This window comes from Engystomops pustulosus, chromosome 7, assembly GCF_040894005.1.
Source record: "Engystomops pustulosus chromosome 7, aEngPut4.maternal, whole genome shotgun sequence".
In the NCBI taxonomy this organism is placed as follows: domain Eukaryota; kingdom Metazoa; phylum Chordata; class Amphibia; order Anura; family Leptodactylidae; genus Engystomops; species Engystomops pustulosus.
In genome coordinates, this window is record NC_092417.1 from 85,400,984 (window position 1) to 85,420,277 (window position 19,294).

The following is a 19,294-nucleotide window of genomic DNA, read 5'->3' on the forward strand; positions in this document are numbered from 1 at the left end:
GTTATGTGGAACAGTTTCTCGAGGCCATGAAGGTGAAATATTTGGAACAGTATCTGGAGGCCATGAAGGTGAGATATTTGGAACAGTATCTGGAGGCCATGAAGGTGAGATATTTGGAATAGTTTCTGGAGGCCATGAAGGTGAGATATGTGGAGCAGTTTCTTGAGGCCATGAAGGTGAGATATGTGGAATAGTTTCTGGAGGCCATGAAGGTGAGATATGTGGAATAGTTTCTGGAGGCCATGAAGGTGAGAAATGTGGAGCAGTTTCTTGAGGCCATGAAGGTGAGATATGTGGAACCGTTTCTGGAGACCATGAAGGTGCATTATGTGGAGCAGTTTCTGGAGGCCATGAAGGTGTGTTATGTGGAGCAGTTTCTGGAAGCCATGAAGGTGAGATATGTGGAACAGTTTCTGGAGGCCATGAAGGTGCGTTATGTGGAACAGTCTCTGGAGGCCATGAAGGTGAGATATTTGGAACAGTATCTGGAGGCCATGAAGGTGAGATATTTGGAACAGTATCTGGAGGCCATGAAGGTGAGATATTTGGAACAGTATCTGGAGGCCATGAAGATGAGATATGTGGAATAGTTTCTGGAGGCCATGAAGGTGCATTATGTGGAACAGTTTCTGGAGGCCATGAAGGTGAGATATTTGGAACAGTATCTGGAGGCCATGAAGGTGAGATATTTGGAACAGTATCTGGAGGCCATGAAGGTGAGATGTTTGGAACAGTATCTGGAGGCCATGAAGGTGAGATATTTGGAACAGTATCTGGAGGCCATGAAGGTGAGATATTTGGAACAGTATCTGGAGGCCATGAAGGTGAGATATTTGGAACAGTATCTGGAGGCCATGAAGGTGAGATATTTGGAACAGTATCTGGAGGCCATGAAGATGAGATTTGTGGAATAGTTTCTGCAGGCCATGAAGGTGAGATATGTGGAGCAGTTTCTTGAAGGCATGAAGGTGAGATATGTGGAACAGTTTCTGGAGACCATGAAGGTGCATTATGTGGAGCAGTTTCTGGAGGCCATGAAGGTGTGTTATGTGGAGCAGTTTCTGGAAGCCATGAAGGTGAGATATGTGGAACAGTTTCTGGAGGCCATGAAGGTGAAGAAGTTTGTCAGTGTCACAAAAGTGAAGCACATGGACGACAATCATGTGACCCTTCAAGGTATTGGGACTATCTAGTGACATTAGTTGCCAGCCTTTTTATTTTTTGGATAAAAACATGGATCTTTTTGCAGACATACAGGTCTGAAACTGATTACATGCTGATGACACACATACCACTAAACAGACCACGAATCTGTTCTTTGTGGCCTGAGAACAGCACAAGTACCATCTGCAGGCCTTCCGTATATATGGACCAGTTGGTATTTGACACAATCATGTAGCATTCAAGAGATTGGAGCATTCTAGTCACATAAGTTACCAGCCTTCCATTCTATTTTCCATTCCTTTCTGAGACTTGTGGATCTGTTTGCAGATATATAGCCCATAAACTGATTACAGTGAATCAAGATTTTGTTTTAATGTATGGTCACTGTGGTTCGACCATAGACAGCAATATTGTTTTAATATATCTACGTGACCCATTTGTAGTGTATCAATGAGCTGTGTGTAACCGGGACTACAAGTTCCAGAATAATTTTCTGGGACAAAATGTTTGCTTCACGTCCCATCTACCCTTGCCATCCTGTTGGTAGCCCACTAGTGGGGCCTGCTGACAGCCCTTACTTAAAGTAAGTAAATGCTTCCTGACATAGCGGCCGCCTCACAAGCTGTTGTTTTTGCCCAGTGACAGTTCAGCTTTATCAGCCAAATAAATGATTCTCTCATCCAAGACGATGAAAAAAATCTTTTCATCCAGCATTACATTACTGTACAGGACGGAGCCAAGCACAAGATGAACATGAATTGTTCAAAGATCCATTAAAGAAATGTACCGTACGTGCAATTCTTTTTATGTAGGATTAATCACAGCCAATGCCTTCATATATCAGTATGCAGAGCAGGTAAATGGGAAAAGTCTCCCATCTATTCTAACCCCCTTCAATCAGGTAATTGTTATTTAAAGCAGGTTATGATCGTGACACATGTTCATTATGAGGGATACAAAAACTCGATTCTCTCATGACCCTAGATATTCACAAAATGATAGGTTGGATATTTTCCGAGCCTCCGATTGGAAAGGCGACAGAAACAATAAGGCGGACTCACCCTGCAGGTTCGCTTTGCGGATTTATTGCAAGATTGCTGCAAAACTACAACAAATTTGAGATCAGAACCCAAGAAAGGGTTTCACTAAAAACCAAATTCCTCTTAACAAGGAGGGCACAGTTTTGGGTACCCCTCCTTAAAGGGAACCTGTTATCGGGAGCCCTTTTTCTGGTTCTCCCATGTCCCCATAGAGAATAGTGTACACATGGCCAAAGAGTTTTTATTAAAAAAAAAAAAAAAAACTTTTTCTGAAAAAAAACATAAGTTACATCACAGTTTACCTGTCTGTATGCAGATCTGTGTCCCTAGTCCCATGGGGATGGCCATTGAGGAGTGGGGCAGGTGTGTATGACATCCTGAGGGGGGAAAGGAGATATGGGGTACAAGGGAGTTTTTTTTTTTAATGATGGAGCGCTTTCCTGAGGAAGGGGGGGGGGGCACTCCTCACTGGCCATCCCCATGGTACTAGGGACACAACTCTGCATAAATAAAGGTAAACTTTGATATAAATTGTCTTATTATAAAAACTCCTTGGTAATGTGTACACTATTCTCTATCTATGGGGACATAGGGGTGAAAGAAAAAGGCCTTCTGATGACAGGTTCCCTTTAAGGCCTGATTGTATAAGCAGTTATCCAGTCTTATGTAAATTAAGCTTAATAACTGTATTATAAAAATTGTTCTCTCTGCTTGCTGTCAGTGAATAAGAAGTGAAAGAAGTTTTTAGATGCATTCATTGCATCAAAGTGCTTCACGTGTACAACTGTATCAAAATGGATTCTTTTTTCCCATTGCCATTTGTGATTCCCTTTGTGGCCCCATGTGGCAAACACACACATTTTAGCAAAAAAACTAAAATGCAAGAACCCAGCCTAAATTGTATGAATAATAGTGAGTCATCTCTTCTCCCATACTTGATATAATGACCATATAGGATTGTCAGTCCATTACATCAATACGTGCGGTCTGGTCTCTGCACGCAGTCAATTCTAACAGTTTGAAGGATGAGGCTTGCAGCTTGGGTGAGTGTAACCAGCCGTGGGAGAAGAATGAATTCACAGTATTGATCTGGATTTAGCCTGGTACTTGGCGATACTTTCTAGGGCAAAGCCATTAGCAGTGTGATGTGTTTAACCAGACAATGGGCGCGTCGCTGTGGCTGAGGAGCTGCAGGAGAACATGATCGTTTAGTCCCATTCTTATGATGGAGCAGGCCGGCTGTGTTGGACTGACAGTTGCAGGATCTTTTACTTCTTTTACGCACTTTTAAAATTAAAATATTAACAAACAAAATATTTGTCACAGGCAAGGATTTGGTGTAGTAAAATCCTTTTCAGACGTTACTCTGAACAGCTTAGACTTCAGACTTAGACATGTTACCTGCACCAATACATTGTACACTGAACAACACACAACTTCTAAATGTTAAGGTCATTGTGAATATCCTATGTGAATATAACGTAACATGTGTAAGATAGCAGCATTTTAAACTTATTTCATGAATCATATATATTCTAAAGGACAGAATAAAAATGTATATGTGATGACTGAAGAAGAACACTGATCAAAATTAGAGAACACTTTCAGATACCTGCTAGTTATTGGTGTTAGGCTACATTCACACACATGTATGGGGGACGTATATCCTATCTTTCTATGTGATACGGCGCCGTACGCTGTGTATTCCTATGCAGAGGGGCGGGGGTGAGCTGCGTGCATACATCGTGTGCATGTGGCCTTAATCTGGAACTTGGTGATAATTTCTTTTATTATCTGACAAACCCTATGACTGGGCGATTAACTTTCCAGATTAAAAAAAAAAACTGGTTCCAAAGTGACTGAAACCCTCCAGCAGCAGGTTGTCCAGATGAAAGCCAAAGGATTGACTTTATCACCCGTAGCAAGAGCCAAGGCCTAATCACATATGCGTTCGCACATGCATACGGTAACCAGCACCCTGTGTCTTGTATTGTTTAACAGTGGTAGTGGGGAAACTGCACCAGTTTTCATATATCTGGGCAATTGTTCTCTAATTTTGATCTCCAGTGTAGAACTATCTGGACACAATAAAAACTCTGTGTGTGCCACAGATGATTGACTAGACTGTATACACATATAACAAAAATATGTTCCAATTCACTGGCAGAACCTTTATTATACAGTGATCATGCTTTTTGTACATGCTTTTTGTAGATGCCCTACAATAGACCATTATATTCTTATTCTGTCTAATCTGTAGATTGCTTAGCTTGTTACTTCCGGGAGAAATATAGAGAGAGGTTACAAGACTCCCAGTAAATTTACTCAATTCATTTATTCATTTTCAGAAAGGTTTTACCAATTTCTGACCTGCTGCCCTCTTTACTTTATGCTAAAGCCCATAATTGAGAAGTCAATGCACATGGTAGGTAAAGGGGTATTCCCATCTTGGCATTGACGTTTAATTTAATTACTCTGCCATATACACATTTCTTCATTTACACCTGTGATGATGGATAGTCATTTCAGCTCGTCAAACTTCCATTAATGAGGACCTTGTGATAGTATAAGCATAACGTTGAGAGTATTACACATACAATGCTTAAATCAGTGCCACGAACTTCATTGGTAAGATACTACATAGACATCAATCAGAACAGGGAATATAGGAGGTGTATAGTCAATTTACAGCAGAAGCCAGCATTATTGTGAATGGAAACTGCATACATACTGTCCCCAGGAGTCCAAACCAATCTGACAGTGCAAAATAATATCCTGACCTCTGTGCTAAAGTGAACAGATTCTCTGCTGGGAATCTACAACCTGTTTCATGTCCATAGTAACTGAGCTATCTCCATACCCCGGCACTTCCACCTATGCTGCAGGTTCTCTCACGATTATGGCTGCAGACTGTACTAATTATGTCACACAGATGACTTCCATTTTTGCTTGTTAGATGTCATAGGGTAAGGTTCTCTTCGACCTAACATCCCCTGTGTGTAGAAGTGCCACCAGCCGCAGTGTTAATAATGTGAGATCACATGCTTTAGCCACTACCCAGATAACCGCAACATTTCTTCTTCAATAAATGATGATTTGAATGACTCCTAATTCACACATATCCACCATCCTCGCAGTGTGGCGGCATGATCAGTCCTCGCAGTGGCACCATTCTTTCCTTATTCCTGCAAAACCTTCCTCTTCTTCTCGACAAATTAATATAATAAGCAGATGTTATACTTGGCTGCATGCACATAGGGTTAGGACCCCCACATGGGTAATTTCATTTCTTATCCTGTAAGTGCCTTGTTACTAGAAAGGGTCCTGGACGTGTGCCAGAAAATTGCATCTCCAAAGGGAAAGCTTGCACGTGTTGCTGTGTCTTGTGTAGTTATCCGAAGATCCCATAAAATTCAGGCTGTTAATGTTTATTAATAATGAAGCAAAGAAAAGCTGCATCTGTAGTGTTCACGGGGAATACAGCTATCCCTCTGACGACTGGGTAGTCAGTATAATGGAGCACTGCAACAACTTGTTCACAGCATTTGGATGGTGGCAAGTGTTTCAAAAGACGAGGTGTTACCTACAGCTCCCAGTAGAGTATACTTCTGACGTAGAGTTATGCTGGGCTTTCAGATTTTCTTGACATCTTTGCATTATACACAAAAATCCAACCAACCAGGCTTCTGCTTATCCACTTCTCACTTACCCTTTGCAGGAACCAGAATCTGCCTAAAAAGCGGACATCAGCGCTATAATGAAACTGCTGGCCATGTGTTATGTTATGTGGATCTGAATCTGCTTACTCTCTGTTATGTGTGTACATAGAACCGAGATGCCCTTTAACTGCTAGTAGTTCTTCTCTATAGAGATCTTTTAGGATTAGTAAAACGCTCCACAGGTTGTGTGTGGGACTTCACCTCTGCATCTTCGCCATTGACATTTTTTATGCATGAAATCAGTCTTGGTTTTCAAGGGAGGGAGTAAGCCTTAGTTATACATTTACTGACATAAAGTAATGGACTCCAGTCTGTTGGACCCCTCTATCACCTCACAAGTGGAATCTGAGAGCCCCTGGAATATTCGATGCGGACGTAATTATGCGGGTGAATTTACTTTCTCACAAAGGACAAGTCACAGGCTTTCAAGTCCATTAAACAATGGAGGAGTTGTAAATCTTCTTACAGGTCCATAGATCTTCAGTAGAATTGTTCAGCAGCTTTCAGGGTGAATACCACAAAGCTGCTGACACTGCAAATGTAGAAAATGGAAATGCTGACTGGCTCCTGGTACATGAGCCGCAGTGACGGATATCACCAGAGGCCTCACAACTCACGCTTCCATATCTTCTATATACATATAGCTTGGTGTCTGACTACTACAGGGCTTATTGTATTTCAAAATGTAGTTTGCTCAGCGGCATGGATAATAGGTAGTGCCGAAACCTCCATATCTGAAAAATCACTACAAATAGCATACGTACCACAATGGCAGCTCAGGCAGATTTTCCTTTCTCTGGTTTGTGCCCCTTTACTATTAGGAGGCAAAAAGTTCAGCAGGTTGTCTCAAGAGGAATTGTAAATTAGGGTATGAGTAACTGATTCAATGTTCAAAGTATAGACATGGAGAGGGGACGGATAACCTAGCACCACTTTTAGCAATAACTTTCCTTTCCTCCTACGTACACTAATACTGTGAATCTCCAGAGACATTTACAGCTAAACAGTATATGTGACTGATATTGACCATTCCAGGACATGTATTAGCTTCTTACTGCAGGATAAATATTTTTTTTTGCAATTTATTTTGTAAATCTTTTTAATATTACCAGATACATCACTTGTGTTTTTTAGTCACTTCCAAGTTATTTGTCTGGTGAACAATGACTTTCTATTCACTTATCTGACAGTAATAAAGATAACACTCCAGCAAGGATTGCAGCCTCTCCAAGCTGTTGCTGTTTTCCAAGGGTGTCTTCTGCTGTGACCAGAGATGGGCCCTATAGATGGACATTACATGATGAACCCTTCTGAGGAGCTCACATTTGGCCTGTCATGATCTATGTATACAGCAGATACACACCAGTGTAAAATACACCATCCACTCTGCTTTATGCCGGCATTACACAATATAAAGAAAGAATTAATTGCTTCTTCTAGGTCCAGACACAGCTAGAAGACGTCAGGGGACACTGGGGCGAGACAAGGACGTGTAATCTCTGAAATCAGCCTGTTAAGTGTTATTAGTTTTATAGATGTGATTATTTGGCTGAAGGAATTACATCTCTGAGATGCTGTTTTACGATTGTCTGCCATCCATAAAGGGGAACGCCACCTCCAATAATACACTATATGTGCAGTATTGGGTCTCTTATGCATTATATCTACATTGTGTTGTGTTCTGATACTAGACTTGAGAGGTACAATATAAGACAACTGAATAAGGGTCTGTTTCGTAGGGAATAATGGATGGTGGGTCCCCTAAATTTTTTTCTGGTGGGCCCAAGGAACCAGTGTCTGACACTGCCTCTACAGGAGCTCTCATTATACATCCATGAGATTAATATGGAATTGGTCCCCTTTGCATATAAAAGAAGCTTCCTCTCTTCTGGACTGCACTGACTAAGGGAAGTGACCCCTTTACCTCTTACATCTGCCCCAATTCTGCACAAGGAATGCCGTGATCTAAATTAAATCTCTAACCCCAGCCACCTTTCCCCCTTTGCCTCTTCTACATTATTGTGAGGCTTCAGCTTCTCAATTGCTTTTTTATATTGAAAGCAGTCTTCAGAACAGAGCTGATGGGGGTTGTGGTTTCAGTAGTAAGGGACATTCATATAGTAGAGACTATACCTGATCCAAGGGTAGTCTATCAGCCACCGTAGGTAACACACTGTATACAATCTGTATACATTATTCTATTTTGGAAGAGTTCCTCCCCAGATGTCATGATAGTATTGTACAGTGTGTTTTGCAGTGACTGGAGAAGGACACTATGATCACAAATATTTGTAGTCATCTGTAATGTGTGCTATGTATTTGTAACATGGGTGCTTTTGTCTTCTTCTCCAGCTGGGCAGCTAAGTCAGTCTGCACACATGGCTCTTCAGCTGCCGTACAATGTCCTGGGATTAGGGCGCAGTGCCAACTTTCTTGATCATCTGTATGTCGGAATTCCACGGCCTCCAGGAGAAAAGGTAAGTGTCACCCAATGAACACACTGACTGCACATGTTCTGTGTATGTACATATATATAATTTTTTTTTTTTTGTATTTATATTTTTAATTTACATTTAATTTTTCACTTGTGTCATTTACATTTAATTATTCATTGAGGAATAGTACTGAAAATGCATTTGTACTCCAGGATTGTAGCTTGATTCTGGTCAATCTTGTGCACTGGTGTGTTTGATCTCTTCACTTAACACAGAACAGCCCCTCCCTCTGAGTAACCGGTTACAGCAGGGGGAGGGGCTTTGCAGCAGTACATTGGTGAGATCTCACACACCAGTTCTCCAGAGTTCTCCGAACCCAGCTACAATCCTTGAATATAAGGATGCTGTCGTGTGGTGCCTTCTTGGACCATTTTGAACGCATACGTTTTTGTATGTTTACCATGCTCCAATTTCAATGGAGGAGTGGTGTGAGTGGACCTTCCCCCCCCAAGTCAAGCACTTAGACCAAGCTGTTTCTATAATTCCATGATTGTCACTAGCATACAGTTCTCCAAAACACCTGCCAGGAATTTCTAAAAATAAATGCTCCAATACACAAGCATCTATAGTCAGAGCCAGCACACAGGCACAGCAAAGGGGAGAAAAATCCACAAATACACTTTTGTGAATGAATAATAGTTGCTTGATGGTTTTTCATTGCCTGTCTTGAGTTGTAAATCTCTGTGTTGTCATTCATTAGTCAGGACGTGCACTCGCTTATGAATCATGTAAACGGTCAGTCAAAAATCCTATTAAAGAAGAGATTTATAAATGAATTTATTTTCTTTGGAATGACGAGTGTGCCAGATTATTAATGATCCATGCCGGTGTCAGTGCATACTGATGTGTCATCACTCAGCATTTCTTTCTGTTCACAGCAAATACGGAGACAGGAGTGGACAGCCATCATCCCCAACTCTCAGCTGATCGTCATTCCGTACCCCCCTCAGACCCCCAAAAGGTAAATCCAGCCAGAAAACCCCACAGTGAACATAGCAATCTTATACTACAATTGCAATCATTTTCAAGATCTATGGCATACTTTAGGTGCAGTAGGGACCTTATCCAGAAGGGAAAGGGTTAGTAGTTCTTGTTGGAGATGCACCCTGCAGCTCTCTTCTTCCTGGAACTTGGTACTATCTCTCCAAATGTATCTCACTTAATAAGTATCTATTGATTTTTCGCTCCGGTGTGTTCCAAGTTATTTTGGGAATCAGAAGGGGAAGCGTGAAGTCAAACCTTTTACAATTAGGCTGTAAATCTTTATCATAACAGAAACACAATTTAGTTGTCCTCCCTGGACACTGTGTGATCGGAGGAGAGAGCTGGAGTTCCGCTTCTTCTAATGCAACAATTAATAAGCAGTTTTTGCTTCGGTTTCCGTTGCCGTGAAAGCGGAAGATAGATGGCGCAGTGTGCACTGCCCACATCTCTGATAGTACACATTGTTATAGTCATCCTGTGCTTTAGTGCATCTATGAAGAGTAGCACCAGATAACTTATCCTACTTTCTATACCAGAAGAGGGCTGTGATATAGTAGTTTTATTCCTGTAAATAGGGGGCAGTATTATAGTACAGGCAGTCCCCGGGCTACGTACAAGATAGCTTCCATAAGTTTGTTTTTAAGTCAAATTTGTATGCAAGTCGAAAATGTATATTGTATGAATTGTAGATGCAGACGAAAAAAAATTTGCCTCAGTGACAATTGGAGTTTCAAAATTTTTTGCTTTAAAGAGACCAAGGATTATCAATAAAACTTCATTGCAGACACCTTACAGCTGATCATTGCAGTCTGGGACTGTAGTAACATCCAGAGATCATAGTGGGGGGGACCGTCTGTAAGTCGGGTGTCCTTAAGTAGGGGACAGCCTGTAGTTATATTCTTTCAAATAGGGACAGTTGTTTTATTTTTGAGCATAGGGAGCATTACTATAGTAGATACGTATGTTACATGACTCTTGATTACATGACTCTACATTACTTGATTCTTCTACATAGGGAGCCCTACGGTAGTAGTTATACTCTTACACATAGTAACAGTATTATGGCACTTATGTGTACATTGGAATCATATTTATATTCACATGTACATAGGGGGCAGTATTATAGTTATATTCTTGTGCAATGAACAGTATTCTAGAAGTTATATTCTTTTTCACAGAAACAGGTCCAGATGTACTAAAGCCCCTGCGCCAGTTTTCTGTGCAAACTGCTTTCATATAAGAAGTATTATCGCAACATATGTGTAGATTGCCACACATTGGTGTCGCGCTGCACTATATACCCGACGTGACACAAAAGAGAGGGACATTCAACCAGCGCATAGAGCTGTCAGAGATTGCGCAATACATGCGCTGCTGCCGGCGAGTCTTACAGGTCCCTGAGTGACAGGGGTGTGGAGGGGTTCTGTCGGCCGGCCCCCTCATGAATACAGCCGACTGCTAGGGAACTAGTACAACGATCTGACCTCTTATTTGATAAGAGGTCGGATCATTTTAAACTAAGTATAAAAACACAAATCTAAATAAAAATTCTATAAATATAAAGGGGCTGGGGATAGGATGAGGGGGAACTAATTTGTTGGGGGTGTTTTCCCCGGGTGACAGGTCCTCTTTAAAGATGCACCAAAAAAAGTTGGTGCACTCTGCGGAGCAATGCATAGGGCGCAAGATTCATGAAGAATGGGCACCACAAATCATGAATCTGGCGCCCTCTGCACACTACACAGGCAAACTGTTTTTGATATATGTGGGCCACAGTGTTACAGTATTCAATTTCTTGGGGAGAGGGGGGATGATCTGGCAGGATTATAAGAAGAAGAGAAAAAAACATTTCAGAGTCTGTTTATCTTTAATGTCACAGAACATCTAAACTCAATTGAACTGAATAATCTGAATGAAAATAATAAGCATAAATAATGGGGCAGGTTTACTTACCCAGTCCATTCGCGATCCAGCAGCGCATTCTCTGTGGAGGATTCGGGTCTTCCGGCGATTCAAGCACGTGTCAAGCGGCTTTTTTTTTTTTTTTTTTTTTTTTTTAAATACGCGTTTTTTCCGAATCCGTTGGGTTTTCTTACGGCCACGCCCCCCTATGCAGCATGGGAGTCAGTCTGGCAATCTGTCAGACTGTGAGGACATCTCCTGTGTACAGCCATCTTCAGGTTAACCTAAACATTTTTAATTGGATTCAGATATTGCAGGGAAAATCCAAACCTTTAATCTTGTTCTTGCAAAGTCATTTCCTCTCATCAGACCATAAAACTTTTTCACACATGCTTTTTTCTTGCCGTGCTTGATATAAGTCTGTGCAAAACATACCTAGGTTTGCAGGATATTCCTTGTAGTAAGAAGTTTTGCAAAAAACCCTTGTCTACACATATGGGAATAGTTCACACTCAATGTAACCACATTATTTGAGTTTTGTTATTTTTCTCCCTTCAACTACATCTCAATTGAAAATATATGCCACATGGATGCAACTATTAAAAAATGTAAATTTTAATGTTAGAGAATTGGCCCAGTCATCGCAAAATAGCATAAGGCTTTTTTATGCAACCAAGCCAATTCTAAGCCGTGTGCTGTCCATTAAAATAATAAACAGCTCATGGTGTTTTTCCCTGTTGTGTAAATAAGCCCCAGGTATGATATTACAGGTGAAAATAGAAAATTTATAGTACAGTAGTTATATTCTTGTACCTAGGGGGCAGGATTATAGTAATTGTTTTTCTGTACATAGGGTGGCAGTATTATCATAGTTTTATACCTTTGCGTAGTCATTGGTCCTGTGGACAGTCATCTAGCACTGGGTATAATGGGTAAAACAGCTGAAGGCATTCATACCACACGCAAGCCTTGTGACATTATTATAGAATGCACAGTGAAAATACCCATTAAACATGGACATCTCACAAGTACATCTGGATTACACACACTAACAGATGGCCTGAAGATTACACCTTCTCCCTTATCTGCAATCACTGCAGAATAATGTTAGAGGCCCCAGTCATTGTGTGGTCCTTTCTGTATACAGATAATAAGTGGTTGTGTAAAATCTCTGCCTCCAAGCTTGTGTTGAGCAACTGCTTGGCTATAAGATACAAGCCCTATTAACCCTGACTCTGCTGGCCTGTGCATCACCACTGAAACAGGTATTTGACTTATTGAATATTCCTAAGTAGTGGGTAGTGGTGTCCAACAAAGAGCATATCAAGAGCATAACAACTGCAAGCTAATAGGTGCTGCTTCTTCCCTTCTTAGCCCCATGCTCTACAAGTACAACTGGATGTCCGTGTAATACATGAACCCTCGCCATGTATGTATGATTAGGGTGTATACCTATGAACTCAACTATTATCTTATGAAATTTCCTGTTCAGCCATTCCCTAATATAAATGCTATACATGTGAATAAACCACCCCATAAACCCATAGATGGTGGTCCATCTGCTGACAGAATATGAGGGAAACTAAAGCTGCACTCCTTACTGCCCATAGACACTGTGACAAGTGTATGGTGACAACATTATTTGTAACATATAGTCCTGCTTTAGTTGTGACCGTTCTTTGTGACAGCGTCATTGCTATTGTGGGACTGACAGAACCAGGTAGTGGTGCCGGAAAGGATTCCTAAGTATGGCAGCAGTTGCCTGCTGTTCTCTGCATGGTTCTTGTGGTTATAATCAGTGGAGTATAAATAGCCTCCTCACTAGTGGGCACGTCCTAGCCGGTATACACATGCTTGTGCCAGCCGAGCACTTCAGCTCCAAAATCCAGCAGCAAACGGTAATATGGCTAAGCCACATGCAGGTAAATGAAAGCCACGTAAAAGGCAGTTTTTCTTTTGCCTCCTCAGGCCACTAGTGACAGTGATGGCTATGAATGCTGATATATGGGTCGGTCGTCACGCTGTTGCTCCATTAGAAATTAATTGCTGGTGCCAGATATTTGGCAGTAAATTAAACCGCTCTCTGCTGGTGTCAATCACAATGCCCATGGGCAGAAAATGAGAGTTTATTGGGATATTAAGTTTGAAGAGGGGGGTCTCCCAATTGAGATGCTAATTTTGTTACATGGTGTATAAGCAGAAGTAAACACTGCAGCCTGTAAACATGCAAATCGGGAGAAGGTGGAGAAAATGAATACATTAGAAGGTACAATATATATATATATATATATTATATATATAAATAAATAAAATAGCTGTGCGAGATAGCAATAGCCAGTGGCGGGGTCACTGTCCTTTCTTTCCAGGATATGGAAGACAACAGGAAGAATCTCATTACATTTATCTTCCCTATTATATTAATATCAGATCCCGCATCTCCTGCTGTGTGTCACAGCTCCCGAGAAGCACTTAGGGTCCTGATATATCACACAGCGCAGAAAGGTAGCTTGCCTTATCTCTCACTACATTTACAGCATGACGATCAAATATATGCAGTGCAGTGGTCTCTGTATACTAAGCATATGTCACACTGAGCAGAGATGGAATCAGAACTACACAGTTCCTGTATTTCCTGACTGTTTGGTTTGGAACTGTACATTCTAGCATTGACTGCATATTTATCATGTGATTCAAATGCTGAGTGCTGGGAATTGTAGTTCAGCTGATTCTGATGCTCACTGGCAATGCTGAAATATTTGACCCTGCCTATTCTGTATATATAGCTGAGCATTAAGTATTAAAGGGAACCTGTCACCAGGAGACCCATTTTTAGCACTCCCCCAGTCCCCACAGAGCATAGTACATACACTGCCAAAGTGTTTTTGTATAAAAAAAAAATTGGTTTTACAGAAAAAAAGATATGTTATATTGTACCTTTCATTAGCATCTGCTGTCTGACTAGGCAGTTGCCAATTGGGAGGGGCTGGAAAGGAGCAGTTTTCCCCCACCCTTGGGAAACATGTGACCTTTTCAAATATATGAATAACTCCCCACACTCGGGATTGGCTGTAGAGGAGCAGGGGGCGTCGCTAAGCCCAGTGTTGGGTGTTTTCATATATTTGAAAGGTCACATGGAGTAGCTGAATCCCAAGGGTGGGGGGGAACTGCTCCTTTCCAGCTCTTCCCAAAAGGCAACTGCCTAGTCACACAGCACATGCTAATGAAAGGTACAATATAACATATCTTTTTTTCTGTAAAACCTATTTTTAATACAAAAACACTTTGGCAGTGTATGTACTATGCTCTGTGGGGACTGGGGAAGTGCTAAAAATGGGTCTCCTGGTGACAGGTTCCCTTTAAGTCAGGTACACACCCAAAAATAACATTGTTTCCAGGAAGGTAGAGAAGGTGAAAATCATCAGTCACAACAATGTAACATTTAGCAGTTGTGTGAACATATCTTTAGTAGCAATGCATCAGCCCACACATAAGATGGTAACATGGGCATGATCTGCTATTACATATAAGATTTTGGATGCCTAACTTTTTACCGGTTTCTGTCTTATTTCCCACACAGCTGGAGTGCCAAACTGTACCTGACGCCCAGTAACATTGTCCTGCTTACGGCCATCGCTCTCATTGGGGTGTGTGTCTTCATCCTGGCCATTATTGGCATCTTACACTGGCAAGAGAAGGTAAGTTCACCATAGTTCATGTAACTAGCTCTTATATATGATGCCATAACTTCCCAGAGAATATAGTTGATTGTAAAATAGAACAGCATTCCTGGACAGAAGTGGTATAAAACAATAGTTTTCCCATATAATACTCAAATTATCCCAGATCCATGGCCGAGGCTTTATTTACGTACGTCACTTTCTAACCATGTATTACATGTAGCCCTTGTTACAAAATGGGCCCTTTTCCATCATCTTTATAAAAACAAGAAAAGAGACTTGTAGGTGCATATATAGTTACAAAGAAACAAGGAGCTGCCCTGGAGGGTCTCCTGTACAAGGACAATCAGTCTCACTGCATTTCCCAGTCAGATCATGTAATAAAAGGCATCTATTCTGGATCCATTTTATTAAGAATACAGATATTTTATGACATCAGGGTTAATAACTTGTCTCTTCTGTAATAACGTTTCAGCTTCCTGCAGTTTTATGTTTAAAAAAAGAAAAGCAATTTCTTTCTTTTGCAAAAACCTTGCATTCTGGATTCTTGGAGGCGCTGACAATGACCATTTTGTTTCTGTGACTCTACACTGATATGGTGATCCAGAAAGTCTCTTACTTTGTGTCAAGAACATTGTGTTATTTTCTTATTTCTAGCGCTGTCTGTTCGTGATTACAGCCTATGGAGGTTCCATACCCATAATAAAATCACAAGTCAACGCTAGACAAAAATACCTAGATGTTATGATTTCTATAACATAAAGCTAAACAAATGTCTACAGTCACTGTTCTGCTGGTGGAGCACCGTTTACATACATTATGCTGGTCATCTTGTACTGATCCTGATTTACAGCCAGTATTATACAGCAGAGCTGGATTCACTGCCTGTAGAGTCACTGGAGCAAATTGATCAAAAATGTATAAGGCGTTTGAAAACAAGCAACATGGATAACTCTGTGTGATGAACATAGCAAAATAAGATTGTACCTCATTTAAGTCAGCTTAGTTTTTTCCAGAAAACCCTGTACAACCCCTGTGATCAATGTGAAAGCTGGTTTCAATTTTTTTGGTGCAAATTAAGACAGAATTGAGGGTGGAAATATATGTAAATATAGTCCAGATCAGGGTGTAATTTGGCATCCACTGATTTGTGACAAAAATTCCAATTATTATTTCATTTGGGTTTTGGGTTGGTGTACTTCCCCCTCATATCAGGTGAGTGCATATGGTAAAGGAGTCTTATGTATGCTCCTATTCCATTTCATGGTACTCCTCTCATGTATATTATGGCTACTCTGCAATGGGGCAGTAAAGTGTGTATTGGCATCTATTCACACCCAATCTGATTGTAAAATCTACTGTAGTATGCCCTGAAAACCACTTGCCTCTAATTTTGCACAAAAATCCACATGAACCTACCAGGAATCCCATGTCTTTTATTATATATATTGAGCTTGAGGCAGTGAATACACGCGCATTGCAGAGGCTGGGTTAGTGGTTAATGACTTGTTTGATCATGAGGAATAGAACATTTTGGATCATTAATGCAGACTGATATCCATTATAAACTGGACCCTATTAGTGAATGATAAAGAGCAAAGCCTGTGGGATCTGCCACTGCAGTAAGTCCCTAATGGTGCTCTTGAACAAAATGGACATTTCATAGGTTAACATAACCCCCCTCTGTGTTACAGAAAGCAGATGACCGGGAGAAGAGGCAAGAGGCTCATCGCTTCCATTTTGATGCAATGTGACGCCACGTTTATCCCGATGGACGACAGGGAAATGACATATCTGTATATATTGCATTCCGTTTAATTTATTGGTGCGTCTTACACACACAATGATTTATGAGCATCTGATGGACTTGAAACAAGGACGTCCAGTGCTATTGTAAATTCTGTCCTGTGGTGTAGAAGTTATTGGAAGGGACTGTGTCACTGTAATGTCTGGGTGATTATTATGAATGTGATCACAATCTCAATGGGGGTCATGTATAACACCCGTGCTGTCACCCCAGTCTTTGCTCCCCTTTTTAAGCTTATTTTCAGAAAAAGAGCTAAAACTAGATGCCATGGCCTGCAGTACTGGGATTCACGTTTATGCACGACTCCTATCATCTGTTAAACATTCTTAGGGTTAAACATGTTACTTTTCTATGATTTTGCTTGTTTGCACAAGATTGATGGAAAATAAAGTGTTTTTGTATGTTGAGGGAAAGGTGGGGACGTGTTATGTTGGATAAGATAATTAGTAGTTGCTGGGAAAGCATTGATTTTCTAGAATATCTGTTGCCCACACACTGTCTTTTAGTAAACTTGTTAGAAACTGGTGGCATTCCTGAGCTGTAAGGTACTATGTGCCTCAAAAAGGAAAAGGGGTTGTATTCACCATAGCAACAACAAGAGCTCATCCACCATTATATACGGAGTAGGCCGCAAGGTCCTATAGCAGCCAATCAAATATCAGCTTGCATTTTCAATCCAGATTAGCAAAGCTAATTCAAACCTATTTAGTCACTGTGGATAGCAGTTTTCTAACAGTTTCACCATAGCAATTGTATTTATGTAATGTTGGGCAGTATTAATTAATTTTCTTTAAGGATTTGCCAAATTACTATGTTTTTATATATAATGGCAAATGTGGAGTGTCCCATTGTTCATAGTTGCATAGTAGATGATGTTAGGGAAAGACGCAGGTCCAGTAAATCAAACCTATAAATAGTGTTTATCCAGAGGAAGGCAAAATAAACCCTACTGATTCCAATTAGCCCATGCTACAGCACCCTTACCATATACTGCACATTCAGGAAAGCTCCACCTGGAGTATTTTCTAAAGCTATTACAAACTCGAAGCCACAGGCACAATTTCCGCTAGCGTTGCGTTTGCAACTCAATGCTAGCGCATGGGGTGGGGGCGGGTCTTGGCGATATCGTATATGTGTTCCAGAGATACGCATGTGATTGGTAACCAGACCTCGGTGTCTTGCATTGTTTAAATCCAAGACCCCTGGGCCTGATTAACAATTACATGGGTTTCCCTGGAATCACAAAGGTCATTTGGCCTTTGCCTTCCCCCCATGCACTAGCGTTACTTCAGGAACGTGTGACCATGGCCTGAGGTTGTGTTCATATGTTGTGTTTTAGTTGTGATATTTATTTACTTGCAAAAACTTGGTGATTGTTCCAGAAAGGATGCCTTTCAGTGGAAGCGGATATGCGTTCTGTCAGACCTATCCCCATTGCAGTTAAAACGCAAAGTGTGAAGAGAGCATGCTGGGCAATGTAGTTTTGTAACAGATGGAAATTCTCATAATTGAGGTCATTGTCATAGAAGGGTTCACGTTATATTTACCCAATCCAAGTTATTGCCTGGCCTTTGCTGCTACAGACTTGACTTTGTAATTTTTAGGGAGATGTCTCTGCTATGCTCTGGTAATACTTTAAGCATGAATGATGCTACCAAACACTACATCCCTGTGTCTTGTCCTGTGAACTGATAAACTGACACCTTGAGATCTGCCATTAAAGAAGATGTTTCAGAATATGTGTCCTATATTGTGTTACGTATCCCACTGCTCATTGGAAGCTGTGGAGACCCTACAGTAATAGTAATACTAATACTTCAGTTCTAGAGCAGGATACACAGCTTGAAATCTTCTGATATACTGATGGTGTATAAATGTATCATTCCAACTGCTGCATGGGACAATGTAATTTATTTACATCAGGTAATCATTTTATCTCTAACCATCTCTTGCGGAGTGTGCCAGTGACCAGGAAGTTTAACATTTTTGGGGATTTATATAGGTCAAACACTGACCTACAGTATATAACTGTGAGGGAAACCGTGACGTTTCAGACCCCTAAAGGATACACAAGGTCACTTAGTTATCTTTTTTAGACACTCTCAGAACGCACGGGTTCTGAGAGTTGCAGGAAGTGATTTAAGGTTGTCCACACAACATCCGGATATTGCACAACAATAAAACCCTCTCACTAGTGAAACAGAATGTTATCAACCCTGAGCTGCCACCAGTTCTCTTTTAATATAAGCCCAGTCCGTAACGGGATTATATAAGGTGAGCAACCAACCCGATAGCATGTATATGAGCGAAGAACAGACGTTTGGGTTCGGTATCCAGATAAAAGAGCAACACAGGTTAAATTTTATATTTAATTGCCTTAAGGGCACACTAGACAAAACAATATATACAATAGAGATATACAGTAAACAAAGTACAAATACCCAGGTAGCACTACAAGTCTCAGTAATTCAGTGAGTTAGTAACCTTGTGTGTGGCCCTAATGGGA

At 40.9% G+C, this 19,294-nt stretch overlaps 1 protein-coding gene across 2 annotated transcripts in view; it reads left to right on the forward strand.

Moving 5' to 3' along the window:
* The window catches only part of ITFG1 (integrin alpha FG-GAP repeat containing 1), a 162,995-nt gene extending 144,470 nt beyond the window's left edge, over window positions 1–18,525 (forward strand). The window contains exons 15-18 of one of the 2 annotated variants that reach the window (XM_072117170.1): window positions 8,276–8,400; window positions 9,297–9,379; window positions 14,882–14,999; window positions 16,676–18,525. In XM_072117170.1, the coding sequence (XP_071973271.1) occupies window positions 8,276–8,400; window positions 9,297–9,379; window positions 14,882–14,999; window positions 16,676–16,735 (386 nt within the window). In that variant the 3' untranslated portion in view covers window positions 16,736–18,525. Of the gene's footprint in view, window positions 1–7,363; window positions 7,463–8,275; window positions 8,401–9,296; window positions 9,380–14,881; window positions 15,000–16,675 lie in introns of those variants that run through there. The other variant, XM_072117171.1, reaches the window with a different exon arrangement.
* The last annotated feature ends 769 nt before the right edge of the window (window positions 18,526–19,294 follow it).